The sequence below is a fragment of the Protomyctophum parallelum genome, assembly GCF_964188405.1.
Source record: "Protomyctophum parallelum genome assembly, chromosome: 6".
Classification (NCBI taxonomy): domain Eukaryota; kingdom Metazoa; phylum Chordata; class Actinopteri; order Myctophiformes; family Myctophidae; genus Protomyctophum; species Protomyctophum parallelum.
Window position 1 is genome coordinate 5,824,773 of NC_139701.1, and position 26,457 is coordinate 5,851,229.

Sequence of the window (26,457 nt, forward strand, 5' to 3'; positions counted from 1 at the left end):
CAATTCTTTATCCACGGCCACGGTTATGCGTCACTAAAGTGAGTTCAGTTAACTTAATGAATGCATATGTTGTACTTTATTGGGCTTGTGATGGAGATACTGTCTATTATAGCTACATGTTTGCCTTGAAGCTCATAGTATAGGTGTGTTTGTAGCTACTTGCTTGCCTTGAAGCTCATTGAAGCTCATAGTATAGATATGTTTGTGTAATGCAAATGCACATGTGCTTGGCCTATTGTGAACGTCAGGGAAATGCAATGATTACAGACTTAAGAGAATATTCACTTGGTGTATTGTTTAAATGTGGTTGAATTGTATAATAATTATGTGTTTCTATCTTTCATAGTTCAAAAACCATAACCGTGATGCCTCACCACCTCCTTGCTCAAATATAAATGTGTGTGTGCGCAATGGAAATAAAGGCTCAAACGGAATCTCCTTGTCTATACCCATTCTTGCCGATGCACCATGGTGATGTGAATAGTCCATGAGCCAGGCTCGACCTATCCCTACCTAACAACTCCTATAGACGGCTTGCGTTTGGTTTGCTTGCACAATCAAGTGTCACTGTTGCGCAGCCTAGCGCACACACACACACACACACACACACACACACACACACACACACACACACACACACACACACACACACACACACACACACACACACACACACTAACTGTATATGTGATGATTTGGGGTGTTGACAGTACAGTAGGCCTACACTGCAGTAGAGGGACCCCCTGGGGTCCCCCGCACGGTAACTCTGACTCGGTCTGTAACTTCTGGGGACCCCCACACAGAGTTGCACCACTCACTTCACACGGGTGAGATTACATTGGTGGCCATTGTATCACCAGAAAGATTTGCCTCCAGGATGGAACCTAAACAATTTCATCTTTTTGTGATATATTGAATTGTATTCCCCATATATGAAAACATAAATGACACTTCAGTCTATATTTCTACCTTGTTTAGTCAAAAATATACTAAGGCATTATATTATGTTTCAGCATAATGGTGGCCGCCATCTTTAAATGGTCCATTTTGAGGGCTTAGCATCCATTTTTGAGTTTGGCATTCAGCAGATTTGGATTCAGCAGACCTTAATACCCCTAGAAAACATGTATGCCATAAATGAACACGATTTGCCTTCAGCACTTTAAATAAGCACATTCTCTGAAATCCTGCCTTGACTAATATTGTCACCCGCCGGCCTTGCTGAGATTACTATTTTATCCAAAGAGAATGGATTCAGTTTTTCCCAGGTGTAAAGATAGTTTATCAGCGAGCCAAGTGCAGATTCTACCGAGTTCAGAGCTGAGGGCCTTTTCAACCTCCAGTTTGTTCCTGTCTGAGACCAGCAGCAGTGCCGTGCCGAGTCATCAGCGAACAAGAACAAGTTGCAGTCACAAGCTGATGTCATGTCATTTGAAATATACTAGGAACAGTAAAGGCCCTACAGTATGCTTCCTTGTGGAACGCCACAGCTCACAGTATTCCGTTCACCTCCCCATCTGTTCTCTCCCCTCCAGGTAGAGATTTGAACAGTTTTATCTGTAAGACAGACAGGCAGTAGGACCTAGGGCGGCTATAGCATGCTTATTCTAAAAATGTATCATGCTATTAGGATATACTACTGCTAGGCTCTACCACTACTGTCTATTATGGCTATATGGACCAGAGCTAACTGTCAACATCAACATCTCTATTGCACATAGCACATTTATTAACAAGTCTACTCTGTCCTGTCTTTATTCTTAGCCCTGTATGACCACGCCTATACAGGCAGCTGGGTTGGCCAATAGGGATAAATATAGCCTTATCCTCATGCTGGACCCTCCCTCTGTCGATCCGTACTTCCTCCGACCCTGAGAACTAAGTGAACCACTATCGGCATAGAGTCCACGGAGCAGGGCGGATGGAATTGTCATTTGGGGGTCCTTCCTTGTAAACAAAGTCTAATTGATAGACGATCGCATCGCACAGCAGTGATTGCCTACGTTGTAATTACTCGAGTGTATAGTAGTCGTGAGTAGGCTATATCATGGCGAGCAGCCCAGCTGACACGCGGCACTCCGAGCAGGAATTCCAAAAGGTTATTGCTCAAATCGGTGGCAAGGAGAGGATTTATTTGGTAAGCAACGCATTCAGACCCGAGGAGGAAGGCGAAGCTGGACTGTTGCAGGAGTTTGTCCGCAGCATATTTCCAGCAGAAGACGCCGGCGCTAACCTTGCCAACAGCAGCAGCAATGGACCGCAGCTCCCTGAGTCTCCAAAACCCCCTGGTGCCGGTGATCATGTCAGTGAAAATTGCGTTTGCCACGTCGGTACCAAGGCTTTGAACGCAGAGAGCGAAGTGGCTGCCGTGTCAACGAGGCCAATGGATTTGGCATTGAGAGCCAAGTCGGTGGGGGAGGAAAATAAAGTTCAAAGGACCACAGCGACAAGCATTAACCTCTGTAGCCAGAAGCGAACAATAGACTGTCCGATCATAGTATTCCTGTTCAGGCAGGAGTTTCTCAAGGGGGGCTCAGCCTCAAACGAATTGTGCGTGGAAGAGATCTTGAAGGACGTGAGGGCTCGCACTAAACGCGCCGGTGCGCCGCCTGCACTGATGGGGTTAATACGCGCCGCGGCGGAGAGCGTCGAGACCACCGACTGCGTGGGACTCCTGGAGCGCCTGATCCGCTCAGTGTTTCGGAAACATTCTTCTGATGCAATCTGGGTCGGAAGTTTCATTCCAAAGACTGAGAGCAAAATACTCGCCATCAAGACGAATGCCTGCAAAGTGTTCTATTCATCCCAGGCATCAGGTGTGATGTGTAGGCCTAATATAAAACGGTCAAAGCGTTATCTTAGCACCTCTGTGTGTGTGTGTGTGTGTGTGTGTCAGTGTGTGTGTGTGTGTGTGTGTGTGTGTACCCGACTACCCGTTAAATACACTGACTAGGCTATATTGAATTATCATAGCTTTGAGCTAGTCTAATGTAGGTCAATTTATTCAACCATGACACTCACAAGACCTGTCATATTTGTGTATACGTTTTCCCAGGCTCGGGTGCAATGGACCACGAAAACAATAAGAGCCATTCATGAAAAATCTGCTCATATGGATGACCTGCCAAATTAAATGTTTCTTATTGCCTTTTCAGATGACACCAAGGATAGAGGGAACACGCTTTGCTGGCCATTCCAATGCTTTTCCTGGGCTCTTCGAAGAAGACATAGTGGCCAAACCAATAGCCCTTCAACCAATAGGCGAAGAGGTAAAAGCACATCCTATTTGTGAAATATTTCCCTGCAGACATTCTGTAAAATGTAAAAATCCCTATTTATGAGTGTACTAATTGCCTGAATAAAGAAGGCGCTGCAGCAAATCTGATGATTGGAGGTGCAAAGCACAGGAAGAAAATCACACTTGTGTGAAGTGAGGGGCGCTCTTATCATCATACATCATCACATTCCGTGCTCAGCCAATCGAATCATCACATTTCCGTGGTGTACACACACACACACACACACACACACACACACACACACACACACACACACACACACACACACACACACACACACACGAGTGAGAGGCTAGTGCCCCTCAAAAAGGCTCCAAATCATTTGAGTTGCTCCAGTGCCTTCTTTATTCAGTTATGTGTCCGCTCCTGATATTGTGGAATATCTGATTAAGCCTGTACTAATTTTGCCATTGGTTTAAGTCATTTATGTCATTTCGGTGATGGGGAGATGCCCAAATAATATACTATGTCGTCCCAATTTAATAGAATGATAGTCCCATTTTCCTTCACGTTAATACCGGTACTAGAACATAATGGTTGTGTGTTTGTTTTTCAGGTGACACGGGAAGTATAGAGGAGGGCATTCCTCTCAGAACCGATTCCATGTCTCCTGGATCTGTGGTCTGTGGAGCAGACAGTGATAGTTAACAGTGCCACATAAGACTGATTTGCTTAACTTTCACCCTGTCACGTCTGTGTACTCAAGGATCACACACTGTGAAGTGTGAACATTTTGAGGATTCTGTGCCGTCGTCACATTGTAGACAGACATGCTTTAGGTGTTTTAGGTGTCACAAGACCTGTTCTACTATTTAAATTACAACAAACCACTTGACAAAAGCCTTTAGTTATAGTTTGTCAAAGTGTAACGTCACTCAAGGCAAAGGGCTGTCCTCGACTAAAGCATTTCTCTACTAATAATCATAGGAATTTGTTGACGATTGTTGTTCATTAACTGATTTAGTCGACAAATCTGTAAAATTGTGTTTGCTGCGTACAATCGTGCCGAAACGAGCCTTTTCAGGTTGATGACGAGGTTATTGAGAATAGACAAAGGCCATCCAATCGTACCCATGGGTGCTGGACAAACAGCGATGCAACAGGAAAGGAATAAAGTCCACAACACTGATTTTGTCTCTGCTCCTCTTGTTTATTTATTGCTTCATCTTCTTCAGGAATGATCTTCCTGAAGAAGATCCAGCCGGATCTAAACGTTGAAGCAATAAACAAACGAGTGGAGAACAAACCTTTCCTGTTATTGAGAATATAACATTTTAATATTGATTTAACATTTTAATATTTATTTCACGGTGGATACCGGCCACTGAGAGATAATTCATTCAGCATTGAAACAAGTACAGTAAGTGACTAATCAACTAACACAGTGAGTCTTTGTTTGACTAAGACCAAACTGACTTAATCAGTTATTCGTCTATGACCTGATAACCCTACATCAAACACTATATCACACAACATTATTTAGCAAATAATGTTTCAGTTATATTTCACCCTATCCAGCAGCTATAGGACTGAACTGGAGTACTCTTCCTTAAGGGAGAACTAATGGGCATACAGTATTAGAGACACTTATTTCAATGTTTACCTATGATGTATATGAATTTAGCCTATGAATATGAACTATTTTGTGCCTTTGATATTTGGTGTTGGACCTAATAAGCCTTGCCATCATAGACATTGACCATTCTGTTAATATGTATTTATGATTCTGTACTGGATACCATATCTTTTTTTGGTTTTGTTTTTTTTAATTCTGGAATAAACATTTGAATTGTGTTGTTGTAACATGTCAAAAATACCTGTGTGGAAGATCAATTACAAATGTCACACAAGAGATTTGAAAAAGAAAAAGCACAAGATATTAGAGAGGATTTAGCCTACTGATGTTTTCGGCAGATGACTGATAATCCCAGAATCCCTACATTTGTTTTGGCAGTGTATCATAATCAGTTGCTTTCATATTCACGAAGCAGGATATATATGTAGGCTGCATAGAACTTTCCTTATATTTATGTAAAATAACTATGATTGTCCAGATCCCATATGCTTTTAAATGTCTCAATGAATAGATACAGGATAGGTGGGCACGAGCTCTGCTCCATAGCTCTAATGCGTTGCATTTAGATAAATGCAACGCATTAGAGCTATGGAGCAGAGAGGTGGGCACCAGGAGTCAGGGACACCTGGGCTCTGAAATATAGAATATGGGATTGCATTAAAAATAGCCACCAATAGCCAGATAGAGTATGATAGAGTGTTAATAAACAGAGTTATATATATATTTTCATAAAGAATATTAGTTGCCACAAATGTGCAAGTGCTTGGATACATGATGGATGTTAGTTTTATGGTTCACTTCAGACCTATTCAGACAGGTAAAACAACTGATTCATATTTATCTTCAAACAAACAGAGGAAATACGTAAATATATTCGCCCTCTAACAGACTCGTTGCGGCTTACCCTGTTGTGAGAATGTGGGTGAGATTTAATCGATTTAATGCAGTTTATAATTATTTCCATCAGGCATAGCATCGGTCCTCCAAACTGTGGGTCCGTTTGAGAGGAATTTACGTCGCTCGCTAGTCGCTAAACAAAAAGCAAGCGTCAAACAGCGGCTGTAATTGTAATCTGGTGCCACTCTTTTCACACACAACATTTTGTTTCTCCTGTGAGAATTTAAAAGCCCCAAAACGGGACAACAGTGGCGTTGAGGAGGGACTGACGAGCCAAACATGATAACATCCGCCGGTAAGAGATAGTCATTATATTAGATGTACGGTATTTATTTAATATTGTAGCTAGCGTTTTTGCTAACACCGCTAACGGCCATTGAATTAGCTGAGTCACACAGCAAGGAGTTCAGTTTAGCTAGTGAAACACAATGAGTATTACCGTTACATTCCCCAGAAATACACCGTTATTTAGTTGCTTACGCAAATACTCTGGTTTATTTTGATTTTCTTACTGTATATATCATATAAACTAAAGTTAAAAGCACGATGTATGTAGCAGGGTGACAGCAGCAGCACACCGTCACCGTTACAGCGCATTGTGTTAGCAACATATTTATCATATCCTAAAACGTTCACATTATATTTTGTGAACGTTTTAATATTATAGGATAAGGCCGTTGCTAACATAATGATAATGCTGCTGCTGTCAAACAACATACAGCATGTGAATGTTTTAGTACAGGCCAGGGTAATGATGTTGCTGACACACTGAGCTGTGACGGTCTGCTGCTATAGTCTGTTGTTATGATTCACAGGACGGCAGATTATGATGCAATAAAGTTTGTTAAATTTGAGTAATTCAATTAGATATTTAAATGCCTCACTTCCATTTCAGCTGGGATTATTTCGCTCCTGGACGAGGAGGAGCCTCAGCTCAAGGTAATCTTTTTGTGTGTGTTCCCTTCCCTCCTTACTTACAAAAACGAATAAAGGATGTTTTGGGCGACCTGCATGGTTTACACTACAGTGAATTTATAAGTGAGACATTGCCATCCACACTACAAAAAATATATCAAACCAGAATGACTGACACACACACACACACACACACACACACACACACACACACACACACACACACACACACACACACACACACACACACACACACACTCTTGACTCTACTACTAAATGCAAAGAAAAACAATGCTTGACTGGTGTTTCTGTGTTTGATTGCAGGAGTTTGCTCTGCAAAAGCTTGATGTCATTGTCAATGACTTCTGGGCTGAGATTTCTGGATCTGTTGACAAAATGTAAGTTGGCGACAAAAGAGTTAAATAGTTCTTGTTCAGATCTAATATTCATCTATTCTTATCTGTGTCCACAATAAAACGTTTGGCATTGGCAGCTACTAGGGTTCAATCCCGGGATTCAGGCTTCCCGGGTACAGCGCACCGTGCACACGTAATTTCCTACCTGGGAAATGGCTTCGGGACAGTGTTTCCACACCTGCGTGGAAAACAGTGGCGGACAGAAGAAGCTGTCCGCAGCTTCTTTTCAGAGTTTTTAGACAGCTGGTGGATGGAAAAGAAGCTCCACCTCCGTGGCTGACTGCCGTGACGGACAGATTCCCGGAAACGCTCTCCTCCGCGGCAGTCAGCCGCGGAGGTGGAGCTTAATTTCCATCCACCAGCTGTCTAAAAACCCGGAAAAGAAGCTGCGGTCAGCAGAGAACGTCCGCGGCTCTTTAGTAAGTGTGGCAGCACCTGGACTCGTCGTCCTGGAGGTTGTTTTTTTTCTTGTAGAAATGACACTAAAGGAGTTTGCACCCAGAGCATGGTTTTTCCCCTGATCTGTGAGTGGTCAAATATCCAATCTGAACCCTCCCATCATTTTTCAACATGCAGCGGCCGAGACTGAGAGAAGAACAGATGCAAGAGAGGGGACGGCAACACACACAGACTCACAGCCCCAACAATATGCTATAATGATGTCCATATAGTATAGATTAGATTAGAGAATATATCCCCTTTTTGGGCGGGAACCCCTTTTGGTGTTTTAAGTATTATGTTATGCTTTAGCTGTTGAAAAATTGCAGATCTACAAGCTCATAGCACGGCACCGAGGCGCTATGAACTTGTAGGTCTGCTATTTTTGAAAAATTGTGAAAATGTGCCTCTAATCTTTGAATATATATTACAGAGTGAACATTCTAACTTAAATCTTTGCTTCTGGGGAGGTCCCTGGAACAATAACTTGCCTGGTATTCCTTGCATGCCAGCAGTGATGAAACATAATGGTTTTGCAGTTTGCATTGATGAGAGATGTATCTGCTACGTCTCATCAAATGCAGCTGCAAATCAATTTATTAAACGAACATGCTCCGATGTAGCCTACTGCGTTGTCAGCCTGAGCTCTGACACAATGTACCGGTAGACGAAGCACAGTCTCTCTCGCTCTCTCTCTCTCGCTCTCGCTCTCGCTCTCTCTCTCTATAATTTTTTTCCCGTGCTCCGACATTCGTCCCAAATTCGGGAAAATATTAATTAAACCCGAACAGCTACGAGTGTGCGACTAATCCGACTACACCATCTTTTTCATTATTAGTATTTATCCCGTTGACTGGCACCTCGCAAGGACCGGTGTGCTGTGCACCGTTTGATAACCTAGTATCCAAAAGGCCACAGGTTTTGTTATCAAATGTATTTGTTTGTTTGGCTACTCTAATGTGAACTGTTATAATCTCCCGTTTTCAGCGAGGTCCTGTATGAGGATGAGTCATTTCGAAGCAGAGAGTTTGCTGCCCTGGTGGCCTCCAAGGTCTTTTACCATCTCGGGGCATTTGAAGAGTCGCTGAACTACGCTTTGGGCGCTGGGGACCTCTTCAATGTCACAGATGAGTCGGAGTATGTGGAGACCATCATTGGTGAGTGTTCAGACAACATGAACAATGTTGTATCTTGTCTCTTTATCTGGATTAATTCATACAGTATATAGTTTTGTTTTTATATTATCAGATGTGATAATGCTTACATTTGTCTGTATTTTACCTAGCATCTCTACATAAACAAAATAAGATAACGTTATTTGTACATGACTGATTTGATTTGAGAAGACGTGCACCTGCTCATGTCGCTACGCCTGTCAGATTGACCCAACGCCCCTACCTGCCCCCTTGCCTCTCATTGAAAAATGAATTGCATGATGGCATGTCAGTCCCTTCCTTCCCATGTGAAAAGCCCCTTTAGTCTATCAACCTACAGGAATATGATGAACATAAATTAAAGCAATGGAAATGCAGCCCTTCAATAGCAAGCTCCACCCTCAACAGAGCAGTACTGACAGGAGTTTGATTGATAGACTCTGCCAACATGGCTTTTTCTTGTGATTTTTAAGTTGCAATGATCTTGTGTGATTATTTTCCCTAACCCTAACCCTTATAAAAAACAGTGTGCATTTGTTTAGTGGATATAAACGCCGGGCACTTCTTTAATACTGTTATCTGTTCTTCTGTTAGCCAAATGCATTGACCACTACACAAAGCTGCGGGTTGAAAATGCGGAGATGCCCGAAGATGAGGAGAAGAAGACCATCGACCCGCGCCTGGAGGGCATTGTCAACAAGATGTTCCTGCGTTGCCTGGGCGACCACAAGTACAAGCAGGCAATTGGCATTGCCCTTGAAACCAGGCGGCTTGACATCTTTGAGAAGACTATCTTGGAATCAGTGAGTTGTCCTTCTTTCACCACCAGTGAAAGAGCAGCGTAGATTTTTAATACTATTGACAAGAATTCACCACATGCACCCTAGCTTCCCTATTCTGGGGCGAACAATAAACATTCAGCAAATGTTTTTGGCGTTAGTCCTGTCATAATTATTACATAATCGTCTAATCGCAATTATTTGAGATAATCCAAATTATTTTGTCCAAAATTTGTCATACAGATCTACAAGCTTACAATGCGTGACACCCCGTATACACCATTATATGAAAGCTGCGACCGTCAATTTACCTTTTAGTATTGCTCCGGTTGCTATGGAGAGCCCCCGTCCTCACCAGATATGGGATTTTTAAATCCAGCTCCATTGAGCCTCCATTATAACGGGATTTTAGCTTCGAGCACTGTCCATGGTGAGCTGTCGCACATCCAGGCGATCGTAAATGATTTGTGACGTTGTCTCGCATCGCTAAGGACATGTAACTGTTTATGACGAGAGCTAAGAGGTATGAGCTTACGGCTAACGATCAATGTCCTCACAACAACAGCCCCCACCTCACAGATAACCCAGAAATGAATAGTGGATCGTAGAATGAGAGCGGACGGTGGGTGGCACAGGTTTATGCTGCCACCTAGCGAGCAATAATGGAGTTAAATAGTTTGATCACAATTATTTGTGACAATTAATTGTCAACTTAAATTTGTAATTGTGACAGTCCTATTTGGTGTAGAGTGGAAAATGGAGAGACCCTATAGAGCATCGGAGTCGCTCGAGAGACCCGGAAAAGAATTCCCCGTAAATATTTCTCATAGACTTTTTAAAAATTATTTATTTAAAGACGTTTACAGTACACCGCGGACAATAAACGCAAAGTTTTGGGCCGAACAAATAATTAGAAAGAAGAAAAAAGGTTACAACATTTTGTTGTTTTTCTTTCCAAAATATTGTGTCATGACTCGAGTATGACGCTTAAAAGGTCTTTAAATAAATACTTTTTGAAATGTCTATGGGGAAAATGCCTTGGGAATTATTTCCTGGGCCTGGCGTCGTCATGAAAGTGGGCGGGACTGCGACGCTCTATAGACACTTGGGGGACTGTTTCATTTAAATACTGTATGTTGGGTTTAATTGGATAATCTCTCCATCAATCCTAACACACTTTGACGATTTTCTCCTGTTCTCTCACAGACTGATGTAAGCGGCCTGCTCGCCTACAGCTTGAAGGTGTGCATGTCCCTGATGCAGAACAAGAAGTTCCGCAACGAAGTGCTCCGAGTGTTGGTCAAACTCTACATGAACCTGGAGAAGCCCGACTTTATTAATGTCTGCCAGGTAAAAACCTGCTGATGGAACTTATACTTGTTGTTTGTCTGCAACTGTGTTTGGTTGAAATAAAGCGTTTATTTAGGTAAAAATAAACGTTATGCTCACATGGGAGCTAGTCTTTTGTTGCCAAATGGTTGGAGATCTCTGCCTGCCGATATGTAAATGCAAGGTACTGAAGTTACTAGAACAGCTGCGAGAATAAACAAACCTACACCTACTGCTTTGAAAACCAATCATGTCTGCTTCAACATGAAGGACTGCCCTAAAGATTGGTTTTGCAATACTGTTTATTTAAAACGAATTGTTTCCACCCAGTTCTAGCAATGAAAGTGTTTTAGACTGTTATTTTGTACTGTGTGTTACTGTTAAGCTAATTGGTAATGCTCTGTCTCTCTGTAGTTAAATAATTTTGGCTTCTCTGTCGCTGGTCGCTTAAACATCTTCCCCTCTACCCCATGTGTTTACTGGCATGCACCTCATCATTCTTTCTGCTGGCCCCTACTCTCATTCTCTTTCGTCTTGCCCCGTAGTGCCTGATCTTCCTAGACGACCCCCAGGCTGTGAGTGATATCTTGGAGAAGCTGGTGAAGGAGGACAACCTGCTGATGGCCTACCAGATCTGCTTCGACCTGTACGAGAGTGCCAGCCAGCAGTTCCTCTCCTCCGTCATCCAGAACCTCCGCACCGTGGGCACACCCATCCCCGCCGTGCCCGGCTCCACCAACACCGGCACCGTGCCCACCGCAGACAAAGACAGGTAGGCTGTGGTAGATGGAGTGTGTGTTCCTGCGGAGTGAGGGCAATACCCACATTCTGATTGGATTCCCACATAACCATGTAATGTCCTCTAGGATCCTCTTATCTCCAAAAAGTGTCCTCCTTGAGGGGCGCAATACATGGCTTTTGAAGATGGCGTCATATAACCTGACGCTGCCAGATCCAAGAAGCTTGCTACACAAATTTGTTTCACAGCTTATTGGGATCTGGGATCGCGGAAGCAAATTCGATGACGGGGCTGTTCCTTTTTTTCAAGATACTTGGTAGATGATTGGATGGGACCGTCTGTCTATCACCGTGTGGGCGTGCAAACACAACCAATCATATTGACGTGTCTATATAGCTTCACATCTGGTTTCGCACATATCCCGCCCTTAGCTCACGCTGATTGGTTCGGTACGGAACGGATTTTTGTCAGCTCAACTCCCTGAGAGATCCCAGATGAGTGCTGTGTTGGGAAACATGGTTACCCAATACCGCCCTCATCTGGCAGCGTCAGGTTAGGCGTCATATGGCAGCCAATAAATCGTTTGCCTGCCAAGTCTCGGGCACTAAATGACTACATGAGACGTCATGTGGCCAATATAAATACATCTTGTGACTGAATTTGTTTTATACAATAACACAATGCATTCATCATGTCTCGTAACGTATGTAATGGAAATGAATGGACAATCGTGTGGAAGCCACGGTGGGCAAACCTCACTTTACACAAGGAAAAGGATACTCTTTTCTTTGTGCTGACTTCAAGACTGAAAGCTTGGGGATGTCGTTTGTAGTTTGAACAATAAAGATATTGAGATATTTCTTTAAGTGAGCCGCTGAGCTTTTCAGGCTATTTGAGCACTTCTGTTGGCCTACTGTGTCGTTATGAATTCATGACTACATACACTATGATTTGTGTGTTGCAGTGATGCAATGGAAATGGACGATAAGGCAGGGAGCTCCCCTGCTGGAAAGCCAGCAGACACGGTAAAACATGTTTATTGGTACAACACAAGGAATGTACTGTAGCACAACTGGTGTCGCCGAAAATATTACAAAATGTAAAGTTCTACAGTATGACTTTACATTGTGACATAACTGATCTAAAAGCTCTAATTTTATATAGAAAATGTCAGAAATAAATACAGTATTTCTAGTTTTTAACTAGAAATTCGAATGAAATCTCATTTTGTTTAAAATATCCTGAGAAATTTGTATTGTACTGTTAATCCAACGCTCAAAATGACATGTTTTGCTAAGGATGAGCCCAAGGACCAGAACGCCAAGATGATCAAAATCCTTAGCGGAGAAATGGCTATTGAGCTACACCTGCAGTTCCTGATCCGAAACAACAACACAGACCTGATGATCCTCAAAAATACAAAGGTAAGGAAATGGCCTTATGTTGGAACTAAGTCGTCTTGTTTCTGCATGACTGTATGTTGGATGAGCTAGTTTGAAATAAGGGCCATACTTCCAGTGCGCCGGCATTTTTTAAATAAAGGCGCTAGAGTGCCCAGCAGATGAGGCAGATTTTACTCTGAAAAGCCCGCCTTCCATTTCCCCCCCAAACCGGGAGGTATAATTGTCCATTACTACCTTGCGCTGTCACATCTGATCTCTTGTCGGGCCATAAACCAAGGAAGCTCTGAGAAGGAAGAGAAGTGGTCACGTGACTGGGCTGCGCCATGACACTTTGATGGACACTTTCTCTTCCTTCTCAGAGCTTCCTTGCCGTAAACAAGGAAGTGAACAGCTGCGCAAAACATGACGCTGAACCGCTGCACAAGGCGTTACCTAGCAATGGCCCAGTCAAAAAATAGATTTTTGTGATCCGGTTTTATATCCTTAATTTAAAAAAGGCCCTAAGATGTCCTCTCACGTCATGGGCCCTCTACGGGTGTAATTATAAAGACGTGTGGAGACGTCTTGAACACCGTAAGCTGAAATGGTACTCATCTTTCATATCTTGGTGACTATGCATTTTTGTGACAAATTTGAAATAAAGATGTTGCGTGTAAATGTGCATGTAAAGCCCTAACCACAAAAAGGGTCACCATGCAACTCCTTGGGTCCAAACGGTTGCAAGGAGTTAACGCTAAAACCGTCTCGACCCTTTGGTGCGGTTTGGGCCATTGAATTCCATGCATTGAATCACTAGTGTCAACGTGCAACAAGACACACCGCAGGGACAATGCTAAAACCGCCTTGACCCTTTGGTGTGGTTAGGGCTATAAAGACTCCTCTGGCTTATGTTCTTGTTTTGTAAAGCAATTTGTAACAAAGGTGATTTGTTAAAAGTGGTTTCTGACTAAAATGTTTTACAATTTCCTTTTTTTTAATCATCCTCCTTGCAGGATGCAGTTCGAAATTCAGTGTGCCACACAGCCACAGTGATAGCCAACTCTTTCATGCACACAGGAACCACAAGTGACCAGTTTCTAAGGTGAGTCAAATATTAGTTTGGGGAGCATAAGAGGACACATTTCTACCAGCTTGGGTTGAAAAGTAACTTGTATATTTGCTCTTTTGACACATTTGTTAAGTTTAAAGCATAATGCTTACGGCAGTTGATGTCACTGAGTGAAGATGTTGAAGTTACAAAATATTCACTTAATCAAGACTAATGATCGTTTTGTTCTGACGAAGCCCTACTGTTGCTAACATGCAGACAATGTTTGTACATAATCGCAGAGAAAACTTGGAGTGGTTAGCAAGAGCCACCAACTGGGCCAAGTTTACAGCAACAGCTAGTCTTGGTGTCATTCATAAGGTAATATTTACCTCTTATTATTTCCTTACAGAATTATTGTAACCAACAAAATGTTTAAGCTCATACTTTGGCTTCAGACGTTCTAGGTTTGTTAAAATATGAATTTAAAATGCTCCATAGGGCCATGAGAAAGAGGCACTCCAGCTGATGGCTACCTACCTGCCCAAAGACACCTCCCCTGGCTCAGCCTATCAGGAGGGAGGTGGCCTGTATGCCCTGGGTCTGATCCACGCCAACCACGGAGGAGACATTATCGACTATCTGCTCAGCCAGCTCAAGAACGCCAGCAATGATGTGAGTGCAATGGGGGGGTGAAATGGTTCATTTCAATTTAAATTTGAGTCCCAACATCACGGCAAATAATTGTTTTTGTGATGATGGCCTGCTGGCCCATTTGTTTTTTGTACGTGCTATTGTGCTTCAAAATGTAAATTAGGGCTGACCCAAAAAAATTGATTAATCGACGTTCAATCGATACGCACAGGAAATGATTTTTAAATTTTTAATCGAATAGTCATTAAAAAAAAGCGTCCGCTTTTGGTCCGTCCGCGAGACGGCCCCATTTGGTCCGCGAGCCATGCTTGCGCCTCGCAGCACCTCGCAACGCCTCCTCTTTCCCCGTGTTAAAAACAAGGAAGCGGGCCCAGGCCGTAGCGTAACGGTCTGGGCACCGGACTGGTAATCCAGTCGCAGTGTGCCGCGGGTTCGACTCCCGGACCCGACACGGCCTTTACTGCATGTCATCCCCCCATCTCTCTCCCGTTTCCTGTCAGCCTACTGTCTGTCCCTTCAAAAATCAATAAAAGGCGTAAGCCGCAAAAAAAATATCTTAAAAAAAAAAAAACAAGGAAGCGCACCACAGCTCAGTGGACATTAAATATAGGCTACCATGTTTTATAAGTCATATAAAAACATTACTTACACCCAAATGAAAATATAAACTTCACAGATTATAGATCACATGGAATTATAACAATCTGTTGAGTATTGCCTGAATAATGCCACTATAAAATCTCAACTTTTATCGACGCGCCAATTCAAAGATCTGCAATCTCATGCACTGCGTTGTGCATATTGGCTGAGTATAATGGCACGAATGAAACTAGGCCTATAGATTTATTTTGGCGATGCAGAGAATTGATTTTGCCGTTGCCAGCGATATCTTTATTTTTTCTTGTCTGAAGACTGACCTGTTCCATCACTGTGAACTCCCATGCAGCAGAGCAGCTCCCACAGACCCAGACCAAAACACCTTTTCTCTTTGGCATTTAATTGCACCTGATCGTATTATTGTAATTATGTAGCCTATTTTCCTGTGTTTTTTTCTTTTAATTATGTTTTTTTTTGTGCGCCGATGGTGATGCTCCACTTGTTTCAGCCTGTAGGCCTACAGGCCTACAAAAGTTTGATTTAGGCCTATATTGGAGCAGGTGCTGGCAAATAACTAATTACTGTAATGCCATGCAGTGAAGTTGCGCAAATGTCAACTCAATTAGCAAGCGGAGCTGCTCTCATGCGCTCTGCAGCACAATGACTGCAGATCTCTTCTTAAAGTTTACTTATTATGGTTTACTTTCAACCATAAACCATAATATGATTGACAAACCTTGGATTATAATTCTTCATCGACCAACAGCGCATGCAGCATGACTATGAGGTAATTTAACTATGTGGGATTTCTCCATCGGCATCGCTTGTCGATAAAAATGGGATTTCACTAGTGGCATTATTCAGGCAATACTCAACAGATTGTTATAATTCCAAGTGATCTATAATCTGTAAAGTTTATATATTTTTTCCCATACGCACACTCACAGTCACATTAACTTTATGATCAATCAAATTAACCATGGTTGATTTTATTTCTGACAAGTGTCAGGCTTGAAGAGTTCATTCATGTTACCGTTCGTTTACAATTGACAGGAGTTTGGATTATATATATTTTTATTTGATGGAGAGGTAATGCCTGTTTCAGGCGCTGTTTAATTGTTAAATAAAAGACCAATCCAATATGCACTCCTCTCTATCTTCTGCAGCTATATCGCTGTTTTATTTTAAGCCTATAGTTCATTGGTCAGCCCTAAAGGCTTATCGTTTAAAATAAATTATACCAATCCAAGCATGCCTTTCTCTCCGCTATAGCGTTGTTTAAACCAAAGAGTCACTGCTCGCATCGCGCCGCGCCTCGCATCGCGCGCACCCCCCCCCCCCCCCCCCCCCCCGTTGGGTATCGAAGCGTCGAAGATCGAATTTTTGTTTATATCGAAGCGTCGATCATCAAAAATGTAATAGAAGGTCAGCCCTAATGTAAATGCGTGTCTTTGTTACATGCTAGGTAATCATGTTATCTGCTGGAGTAAGCGAGTTCAAGATTACCAGCACTTTAAAAGAGAAAATAATATATTTTTTGATGTGTATAAAATATACATATTTAAGTTTGTGTCTTTCTATCTGACAGATTGTTCGTCATGGGGGTGCACTTGGCCTTGGGTTGGCAGCTCTGGGCACAGCCAGACAGGATGTTTATGACCTGCTCAAGTCCAACCTGTACCAAGATGATGCTGTAACTGGTATGTAGGCCTGGAATAAACTTTCCTTTACAGAACAACAATGCCACTTCATGATCACAGTTTTGCCCTTTTAACCAAGGCAGGAAACCAACCTTATTTTAATACTAGCCACAGTTACTGATGAATTCCAGAGTCCTCTCTGCGATGAGCTGGCACCCTAACAATGTGGCTAGTTTGATCAGCAAACCTACTTGCCAGTCAGGATCTTCCAGCTTTTGTCTGGTGTTTTTTTTAACAAGCTGTGCTAAGTTGGTTCTTGGAAAACTACCAGTTGTGGTTCTTCTTGTTGCCAAGCAACTATTGAAAACTTAGAGGACACCATTCTTGTTCAGTTGAAATATTTGTTGTAGTGCTCTGCACTCCCAGTACACACTAAAGCTTTCACTGCTTCTGGGAGCAAGCTGCTGAGATCAGAGGAAAACTGACCTTTAATTCAGCTCTGTTTTCTGGAGCTTGACGTTTGCATAATATAATTAAATGTTGTGTTCTTGTCTTTGTATTATATTTCTTGGGTTGTCAAATTGCAATTAAATATCACACAGGATGGTGCATGTTGGTAGTCATGCTAGTAAGCGTGTAATACACACACAGTAGTCGCAACTCACCCAGTGGATGTCATACATTAATATGAATGTAATGAAACAAAAGGAGGAAAAACTACAGTAGCCAATAAAAGCATGACCCATGTGAACCCATGTCTGTCCCTGTGTTCTCTCTCAGGTGAGGCTGCGGGCTTGGCTCTGGGCCTGGTGATGCTGGGCTCCAAGTCAGCCCAGGCCATCGAGGATATGGTGGGCTATGCCCAGGAGACCCAGCACGAGAAGATTCTGCGTGGGCTGGCCGTCGGCATTGCAATGGTCATGTACGGACGCATGGAGGAGGCCGACACCCTCATCGAGAGCCTCTGCAGAGATAAGGTGCTGATGGAACCCTTTTATTTAAACAGAACCACTGTTGTATGATTTAAAAATAGATTAGGCTAAAGACATGGTAGAGCAGGGAGAGAGGGCAGCAATGTATTTTTTTTTAAGATCAACCAGTTGATCACATAACAATTCCATAACCCAGGCAAAAATCATCATTCATATTGCCCGCCGTCCAAATGGGACGAATGTTTCAGCCAGGATGAAGAATGTTTGATGTTATACTCTAAAATCATTTTGGGAAGAGATGAGAGAGAAAATACGTTATACAGAATGGGATGTTGAATGGAAAATGTATTTGTATCAATAACTGTGCAAGATAGGGCTGCGAATCTTTAGGTGTCCCACGATTCGATTCGATTCCGATTCTTGGGGTGACTATTCGATTCAAAAACGATCTTTTCGATTTTTCCGATTCTCGATTCAAAAAAGATTTTTTTCCGATTCTAAAGCAGTTTTTTATTTTTATTAAAAACAATTAAATAGAATTTTAGCATGATCTACTCCAGTCTTCTGGCATGAAAGCAGAGTACATTTAGTAAAAAGCTTGTATAATTGTAAAGGTTTTATCAACTGAATGATTTAAACACACAAAGGTTAAATCCAAGAGTAAGAACATGTCTCATTTATTTAGCTTGCACAAATTTGAACCAGTACAAAAGTTACAAAATCTCTTCTCACTCAATACCAGAACAATACATTAGTATTAAAACAGGTGTAAAATAAATACAATTGGCAGGCTTAGCTTAGCTGGTAGTAAATGCACTATGCAGAAACCCACAAATGTACCTGTCAGGTACAGGTACATTTGTGCAAGGGGAAGAAAAAAATGATTTTTGGAAAATGAGAATCGATTCTGAATCGGACGGCATTAGAATCGCGATTCTAACTCGAATCGATTTTTTTTGACAGCCCTAGTGCAAGATCTTTAGATGGTGGAACATATTCGTTTAAATGGCGTGAAAAGTATAGTAATTTTTGTTATGGCATTAGCATCCCCCCCTTCCCCCCTTTGACGGTGACAAAACAAAAGAAGTGTGCAATCCTTGGCACACGAGGCTCACAACTTTGATCTACTGACTTCTGTCCTCATAATGTGTAGACAACCCCGTGTCAGTTTCAAGTCTCTGAACGCCATGCCAGAAAAGGCCTGTAAATGAACCAGACGGGGGAAATGATTGAGCTGTGTTGATGGCCGTTGTGATGTGTGCAGACCCCTGAGTGTTGAGGCTCTGCTTTCTCTCATCGTCTTTCCTTCTCCAGGACCCCATCCTGAGGCGCTCAGGAATGTACACCGTTGGCATGGCCTACTGCGGTTCTGGGAACAACAAGGCCATCCGACGCCTGCTGCACGTCGCTGTGAGTACTTCCTCCCTGTCCACATTCCCATAAGCCTTCATTCTGCTGGGAAGAACAGAGGTTTATCATACAGGACAACGTAACGCGTACGTTCTGTTGGAAAGAACGGATTATCATACAACATAACATACTGTACATAATAATAATAATAATTAGTGATGCACCGAATATTCGGCCGCAGAAAATATGCGGCAGAAAATGGCTAAAAACGCATTTTCGGCCTATTCGGTTTCGGCCCAAATAGGCAGATAATATATCACAGAATAGTGTATGCAATTAATGCATTCAAAAGAGCGGAATAAATGTTTTATGGACCCATAATAGTGATTATTATTTAAGTTAAGTTTTGCCATAACCATTTATTTTGCCATAAATCAGGTAGCTTTAAGGTACGGCCATGACAGCAATGGTAGGAAAAAAATATATAATATTAATCATATTCGGATATGCGGTATTCGGTTTTCGGCCAACTGTTTCCTATATTCGGTATTCGGCCAAGAATTTCCCTTTCGGTGCATCCCTAATAATAATAATCTTTATTGTCCCGAAGGATATTTGTCTTCACAATCTGTTCAACACCCACATCAAAAACAACACAGAGCACATAACACCAAGACAATACAAAAAAACAAAAACAAAACATGAGTTCCCCACTGTGTACAGAACCATCCTATCGGCGGGGCAGTTTGTTTAATGCCGCGATGGCTGAGGGGACAAAACTCCTACTAAAACGGACCTTTTTCCATGGCAAGGTTCTGTATCTTTGTCCAGATGGCATGAGGTTAAAGAAGCGATACAGAGGATGGTCAGTGTCATTTGATATCGAGAGTGCTAGTCGTGTGATGGCCTTATTGTTCATATCAGAAAGTGTGGGTGTAGGAAGTCCGATGATTTTGGAAGCAATACGGGTGATGCTGAAAAGTTTGTTCCTGTTAGGCATGGACAGTATGGTGTAGAACAGGGTTCCCCAATTAATTTTCCTCAAGGGCCATATTTTGACTAGCGTACCAGGCTGGGGGCCGAGTCTGCACGCGCGAGGTCGAGGTCTTGCCCTGAAAATTCATTTTCAGGGCAAGACCCCATTTGAAGAGGATGCCCAGTTTGACATGCATAGGCTACTGACCCCCATTTAATGCCATTTATATCTGGGACCCTTAAAAAAAACAAATTCTTTCATGGGCCACAAGGGGGCGCTCTGTGGGCCGCAAATGGCCCGCGGGCCGCCTATTGGGGAACCCTGGTGTAGAAACATGCAGAACAGTACAACAGAACAGGTTGAATAATGCTTTTGTACAATAATAGCAGAAGATGAGGAGCAACAGATAGTGATCTTAATTTACGGATTACATGGAGTCTTTGCTGAAAGCGTGACTGGATAGATGTAATGTGTTGATCAAACCTAAGTCTATTGTCCAGTGTGAGTCCAAGATATGTGAAGCTGTCTACCTGTTCTATTGTTTTACCATTAATGAGGAGTGGGTTAAGTCCAGTGTGGGTTGTTGTTTCAATGACCAGTTCTTTAGTTTTGACCACATTCAACTCTAGATATTTGTCAGTGCACCACTGTGTGAAATGAGAAATGGTATTCTGATAGACTGTAATAGAGTTATTGTCATGGAGCAGTCCGAGAATGTCAGTGTCATCAGAGTATTTAAAGTATGTGATGTTAGTGGGTGAGGGGCTAATACAGTCATTTGTGTACAGAGTGTAGACATTCTGCTGAGAAGAGAGAGAGAGAGAGAGAACCGGTTTACTGTATCATACAACATAACACGCACTGCACATTCTGCTGGGAAGAGAGAGAGAGAGAGAGAACAGGTTTACTGTATCATACAACATAACACGCACTGCACATTCTGCTGGGAAGAGAGAGAGAGAGAGAACAGGTTTATCATACAACATAACACATACTGTACATTCTGCTGGGAAGAACAACACATACTGTACATTCTGCTGGGAAGAACGGAGGTTCATCATAGAGAACAACGTAACACGTCCATTCTGCTGGGAAGAACATATTTTTTTGTAACCATGTCGAGTCTTGCACTAGTATTTTCCCAACGTGTATGCATGAGGCATCGACTAAGTAAACTATGAATGTGTGTTATGATATGAACTACTTACTGGCTTGCGGTTTTTGTATGGTAATGAATTTGTCATGCCCCGTTGTGTAAAGACCGGCGTAAGGGTTCAATGCTGCTTTTTATGTGTACACACCCAGCAAATCATTAAAGGGACACTTCACCCTTTTTGCAAAACAATATATGTTAATGACGTTTAGAAGCTTTAGAACACTTTCCTGGGGGTTTTATGTGTGCAATATATGGTTTTAGATATTTTAGATTGTAGCAGTGAGCACAGTGTCTCTGATGTCATGGACACTGGGCTCACTTCCTTCCTGGACTACATGTTGTCTCAGTAAGACAGCTCTCCCCCTATCCACAAGGAGGAGCAGTGCACCAAAGAATTATGGGAATTGTAGTCCAGGAAGGTAGTGAGACCAGTGTCCATGACAGAGACACTGTGCTCACTGCTACAATCTAAAATATCTAAAACCACACATTACACACACAAAGACCCCCAGGAAAGTGTTCTAAAGCTTCTAAACGTCATTAACATATATATTTTTGCAAAAAGGGTGAAGTGTCCCTTTAAGAATTCCAGGTTTGGACCTTTAGGAGCACCGCCTTCGTACATATTGTATATCTGCTGCTGTCAGGGTTGCGTGGTTATGCCGCTAAATATATCATTGTAATATTTCTTGATTTGATTCAAAGTTAAGTAGTACTCTAGGGCTGTGGTTATATCTTGGGAACAAATTTGACTATTTTGCAGTTATGAAATTATTCTTTCTCCTTGGAAATATGGCGTTGAAAAAATCAGTTAAAATTGGAAGATGATTTGCTTTCGTCTCTTTTTTTACTTGAAAATAACCGTTCAATAACTTGTATTCAAAATGTGTGATTCAGCGTAACGTCCTGCAGGTGTCAGACTGCACACGTTCAATTTCGTGATGACATAATAAATGTGTCTGATAATGTTTTCAGATACAATGACCATAATGGACTGCTAAGCTTTAGGATTAACCCATTCTGACCTGAGATCAGATTCTAAAAATGTCTTCTACATCCTGACAGTTTTCTGAAGAAGCTATGTTTCTATGTCAGTCGTTCTTCGAGTTTAAAAAAATAGCAGACCTACAAGCTCTTAGCATGCCACTAAAGCGTGCTAATGCTAACACCAAAAGGGGTTCCCGCCCAAAATGGGTTAAATGGTTTGGTTAACCCATTCTGACCGGGCACCCATTTTGGTGTTGGCATCATTTTATGCTTTAGCTATTGAAAAATAGCAGATCTACAAGCTCATATCGCGCCACCGAGTGGCGCGATACGAGCTTGTAGGTCTGCTATTTTTGAAAAATCGAAGAACGACTGACATTTTTTTGAATCTGATCTCAGGTCAGAATGGGTTTATCAGACCAGTGTGTGTCCAGTTTAAACCTCGTATGAATCTGATCTAAGGTCAGAATGGGTTAAACGAGTCTCCTCTTTTTTTTTTTTCCCCCTCAAAGGTGAGCGACGTGAACGATGATGTCAGAAGGGCTGCCGTTGAGTCCATCGGCTTCATCATGTTCAGGTAAGATTCAGATTGCATTACCCCAGCCTTGTCTTGTCATGCTCCTACATGGCCACTAGGGGTCCTCCTACATCTGTTATGACATTATTCCATGACAGCTTATTTATCAGTCTATGCAGGGACACACAGACTGCATTCCACCCATAGCACAGGATGGTTATCCAAATGAAGTTGATGCTCATCCTTGAGATGGTGTTATTGGTGGCTTGTACCGCCCCGTGCCTTTTGACAAACATCCAAAACAAACAGTAATGTGTTCCGCTCTCGTTTCAGACTTGTAGATCTGGTAAATCTGTCTTAGCCATAATCATCTGTTGCACCCCACCCTGGCCATTCTATCTGCTACAAAGGCACCAGTCTTTCATGTTCTCCTTTTAAAGATTGGGTAGAATGTGTAAATATTAACTACAGCACTGGCTACTGCATGTTGTCAGTCGGTTTTAGTTGAAAGTGATTTGCACTAGGGAGAGATGTAGGGATGTGTAAAAGTGTCTTAAGATGAAAATCGATTACTATAATTCAATATGAATCGATAGTCAACGCTAAGGCTGTTACAAACCATAACAAAAGTATCAATTGTGGGAAGAAAAAAAAATCTGTTATCCATCCACATATAGGATTCAAGTCACCTGCAGTAGGTTTTTTTTAATAATCGATTTTGATCCTCCTCTGAACCATCCCTAGTGCAGGCTAGTCTTATGTGTTTGTGCTGCTCTTGTTAGTTGGCATGGAAATAAATAGTAGTCTGTTAAATTAGTTGCTGTGCACATATCACATTTACGCGCTGTGAAGGTACAAATTGACCACTTTGACTTTTGCACAAAATACACTGAGTTCCTTATCACTTCTTGACCAAAAGAAGGAAGCACAGGGTTAAAATGAAATGGAAATTACAATAGTGAGTAGCATATGTAGTAATTTAACTTAAATACTTTACCTTGGCTACTAGATCTTTTTCCTGTCTCAAAAGTTGGTGAGCCACCCTCAAAATCCATATGTCTAGTGATTTTCCACATGATTATTCGGTAGTTATGTTGAAGAATTATGTTGAATTTCTAAAGAGGGATATACAATACCCTTTGAAAGCATTTTACTCTATAATTTATGTACACAACCCCCATTGCACTGGCCCTTGAGGGGCCATGTACCTCCTGCTCGTGTTGGCATGTTACGTAATTATAAGGGATTTCTTTTTAAGATTTATTTTGGGCTTTTCTGCCTTAATTGATAGTTTCAAGTGAAGATAGACAGGGAAGAGGAAGAGAGAGAGAGAGAGAGAAGGGGAGAGAAAGACATGCAGCAAAGGTCCTCATGAACGGGACTCGAACACGTGACACGCTGTCAGGCCAGAGCCTGTATGTGCCTGGACCGCTAGGCCAGCGCGCGCCAAGGACTTTTCTTTTAAAATAAAAATAATTTATGTTCAGCTTCATAAGCACGACTGAAAACCAATAGCAGTGTTATTAATCTTTAATGAGTTTCCTTTTGTCAAGTTGGCGTTTACAAGTTTGGTGATGCACAACTTATTAGTGTCACTGTTGTACAAAGTGGTCACAATGACCTGTAACATAACAAACATGTCTGTCTGCTGTATATACAGTTGAATTTACCGGTAGATGCTCTTGTTGTTTTGTGACTGAAGCTGGGACAGCTGGGGCCTTCTTGTCTGTCTCGACTGCACATTTTTCTTCTCTCTGTATTTATGGGGGGGGGGGGGGGGGTCATCACTCATTAGTACACAGACATGAATTTACTCATCAGGCATCCAGGGGAGCGTTAAACGGAGCAGCCTTGCCAAGCAAGGCGAAAACCCGGGCGTCCATTTTAAGCCCAAAAAAGGCTCTGATATTGCTCATGATCAATAGAGCCCGCTAGATGAACCCTCTGTAAATCCTTCCCGTGTTTAGAAAGCCTCCTGAACGGCAACAATTCAGCTGTGCTCCTCTTCCAGTTCACACCCTAATGGCCTCCTTCACTCCAGGGGGGAAATAATGACCATTTGTTTTAAATGAGCCAGAGCTCAAATGTTTGGTGTCCAGAATTTGCAAAACTTGATTGATTTAATAAAAGTTATTTTATGGTAGGAACCATAGGATGCTTTTCTCCTATGAGTTGGCATTTCAAGTCTTCTATCTACATGATTCTACTAATATATACACACACACACACACACACACACACACACGCACCCCCCCCCCCCCGACCGTACATAAATGGATGGCTCATTCCCAGCTGGAAGATTCCCATTCAAACGATATATTTACAGTAGGTTGACTGTTAATCAAAACTGACATTTGTTTAGTATATTTGTTGCCCTGTCCTGTCGTCTTATAAACCCTGTTGCCTTGACATATTTAGCTCTCTACTATGCAGTATAATGATGGCAATTGATACCTTTACAATGCTAAGATACATAAAGACGGACTGATAGCATCACTGCCCTACTGCCCTGCTGGCCCATTTGTATCTGTAGGCTAAGTCTGTTTGGTTTGCCCATTTTTATTACCACTAATTAAATAGATTATGACATGTGCTTGCTCTGTTGTGTTGAATCGTTGCAGCCGCATTGTTTTTTCATTAAGCCTCAGAAGCCTTTGCCTGTTGTGTGGTTTATGGCGTGTTTATTCAGCTCTCCTGGGAAGCATGCTTTGCCCTCGTCAGTGATTCCCAGTTATTCAAAGAGACATAAAGATAATGCCTCGATAAATGTGAAATAGTAGTCTGGTGCGTAATGTTGCTCTGGATTAAGAGCGACATTTAGTTGTGATCAGAAAACTTGAAAATTCTGCATGTACACATTTTATTGAGCATGTTCAGCAAAGCTTTGGATTTCTTGCAATATTAGTATTTCTCTTTCAACGCTGTAGCACTTTTGGAAAAACCCCAATCATTGACATTCCAAAACTAAACCGTGCAGTAAGTCTGTAATACACATACAGAAAACTGGGGAAAAAAAACTTGCAGTAACAATGAGTAATATCATTTTGAGAGTGCAATGCATCAAGGATGTTGCAGAAGAGATTTGAAAAGGTCACGGGAGTCCACCCTAGTTCTGCAGCCCACTGTAAGCATACATCTGAAATAGTACTGTACATAGCAGGTTCAAATGGCCCAAGGATTAGAATTGCAATACAGAGAGAGTTTCCAGACGGTCATACCTCTTCATTCCTTGCGTTTTTGTCTGGCAGTCTCCTTAAAGACAATCCATTCTGAGCCATGTGGGATTTTCAAGTATATTGCGAGTATCCTCCTGCAGAATGTTGATGCTTATTGACATTAATGTTCTGAAAGTCACAGTTATAGTTTGAAAACTTGCTTGTGGTCGCTGCCATTTAATTTTGCTTCCCCTTCAGACTCGGAGCTCACTGTGTTTCCTCTTAGTGCACAGAAGGGATCGTCATTGTCTCAATGTAAAAAGGGCCTGTATGACCTCCTTTCAAGGCATGTTACTACATTTCCATGTGTCGCTGATTTGTTTCAGACTGTCTTTCCGAAGGGAGTGCATTAAGTGGGCTCTATACGTAACTCACATGTTCCTCATGCTTACAGTCCTCGTTCTCCGTCAGAAGCAGTGTGTCCAACACCACTCTGCTAGAGGACTGTGTTGGCGCTCTAT

The 26,457-nt window shown here is 42.1% G+C and overlaps 2 protein-coding genes across 2 annotated transcripts in view; both read left to right on the plus strand.

Moving 5' to 3' along the window:
- The first annotated feature begins 1,907 nt into the window (after positions 1–1,907).
- On the plus strand, positions 1,908–5,086 carry LOC310860976 (uncharacterized protein C2orf72). Its single transcript, XM_083768201.1, has 3 exons — positions 1,908–2,816; positions 3,156–3,269; positions 3,856–5,086. Exons 1-3 carry the CDS (start codon positions 2,048–2,050, stop codon positions 3,945–3,947), a joined length of 975 nt encoding a protein of 324 aa, XP_083624327.1. The 5' UTR covers positions 1,908–2,047; the 3' UTR covers positions 3,948–5,086.
- Positions 5,087–5,916: 830 nt separating this feature from the next.
- Positions 5,917–26,457, plus strand: part of psmd1 (proteasome 26S subunit, non-ATPase 1) — a 68,400-nt gene continuing 47,859 nt past the window's right edge. The window contains exons 1-16 of the mRNA XM_083767467.1: positions 5,917–6,067; positions 6,668–6,711; positions 7,012–7,085; positions 8,529–8,698; positions 9,290–9,498; positions 10,681–10,824; positions 11,349–11,575; positions 12,507–12,567; positions 12,841–12,966; positions 13,938–14,026; positions 14,275–14,353; positions 14,474–14,647; positions 16,812–16,923; positions 17,644–17,840; positions 19,110–19,205; positions 22,777–22,841. Of these exons, the coding sequence (XP_083623593.1) occupies positions 6,052–6,067; positions 6,668–6,711; positions 7,012–7,085; positions 8,529–8,698; positions 9,290–9,498; positions 10,681–10,824; positions 11,349–11,575; positions 12,507–12,567; positions 12,841–12,966; positions 13,938–14,026; positions 14,275–14,353; positions 14,474–14,647; positions 16,812–16,923; positions 17,644–17,840; positions 19,110–19,205; positions 22,777–22,841 (1,883 nt within the window). The 5' untranslated portion in view covers positions 5,917–6,051. The remainder of the gene's footprint in view (positions 6,068–6,667; positions 6,712–7,011; positions 7,086–8,528; positions 8,699–9,289; positions 9,499–10,680; positions 10,825–11,348; positions 11,576–12,506; positions 12,568–12,840; positions 12,967–13,937; positions 14,027–14,274; positions 14,354–14,473; positions 14,648–16,811; positions 16,924–17,643; positions 17,841–19,109; positions 19,206–22,776; positions 22,842–26,457) is intronic.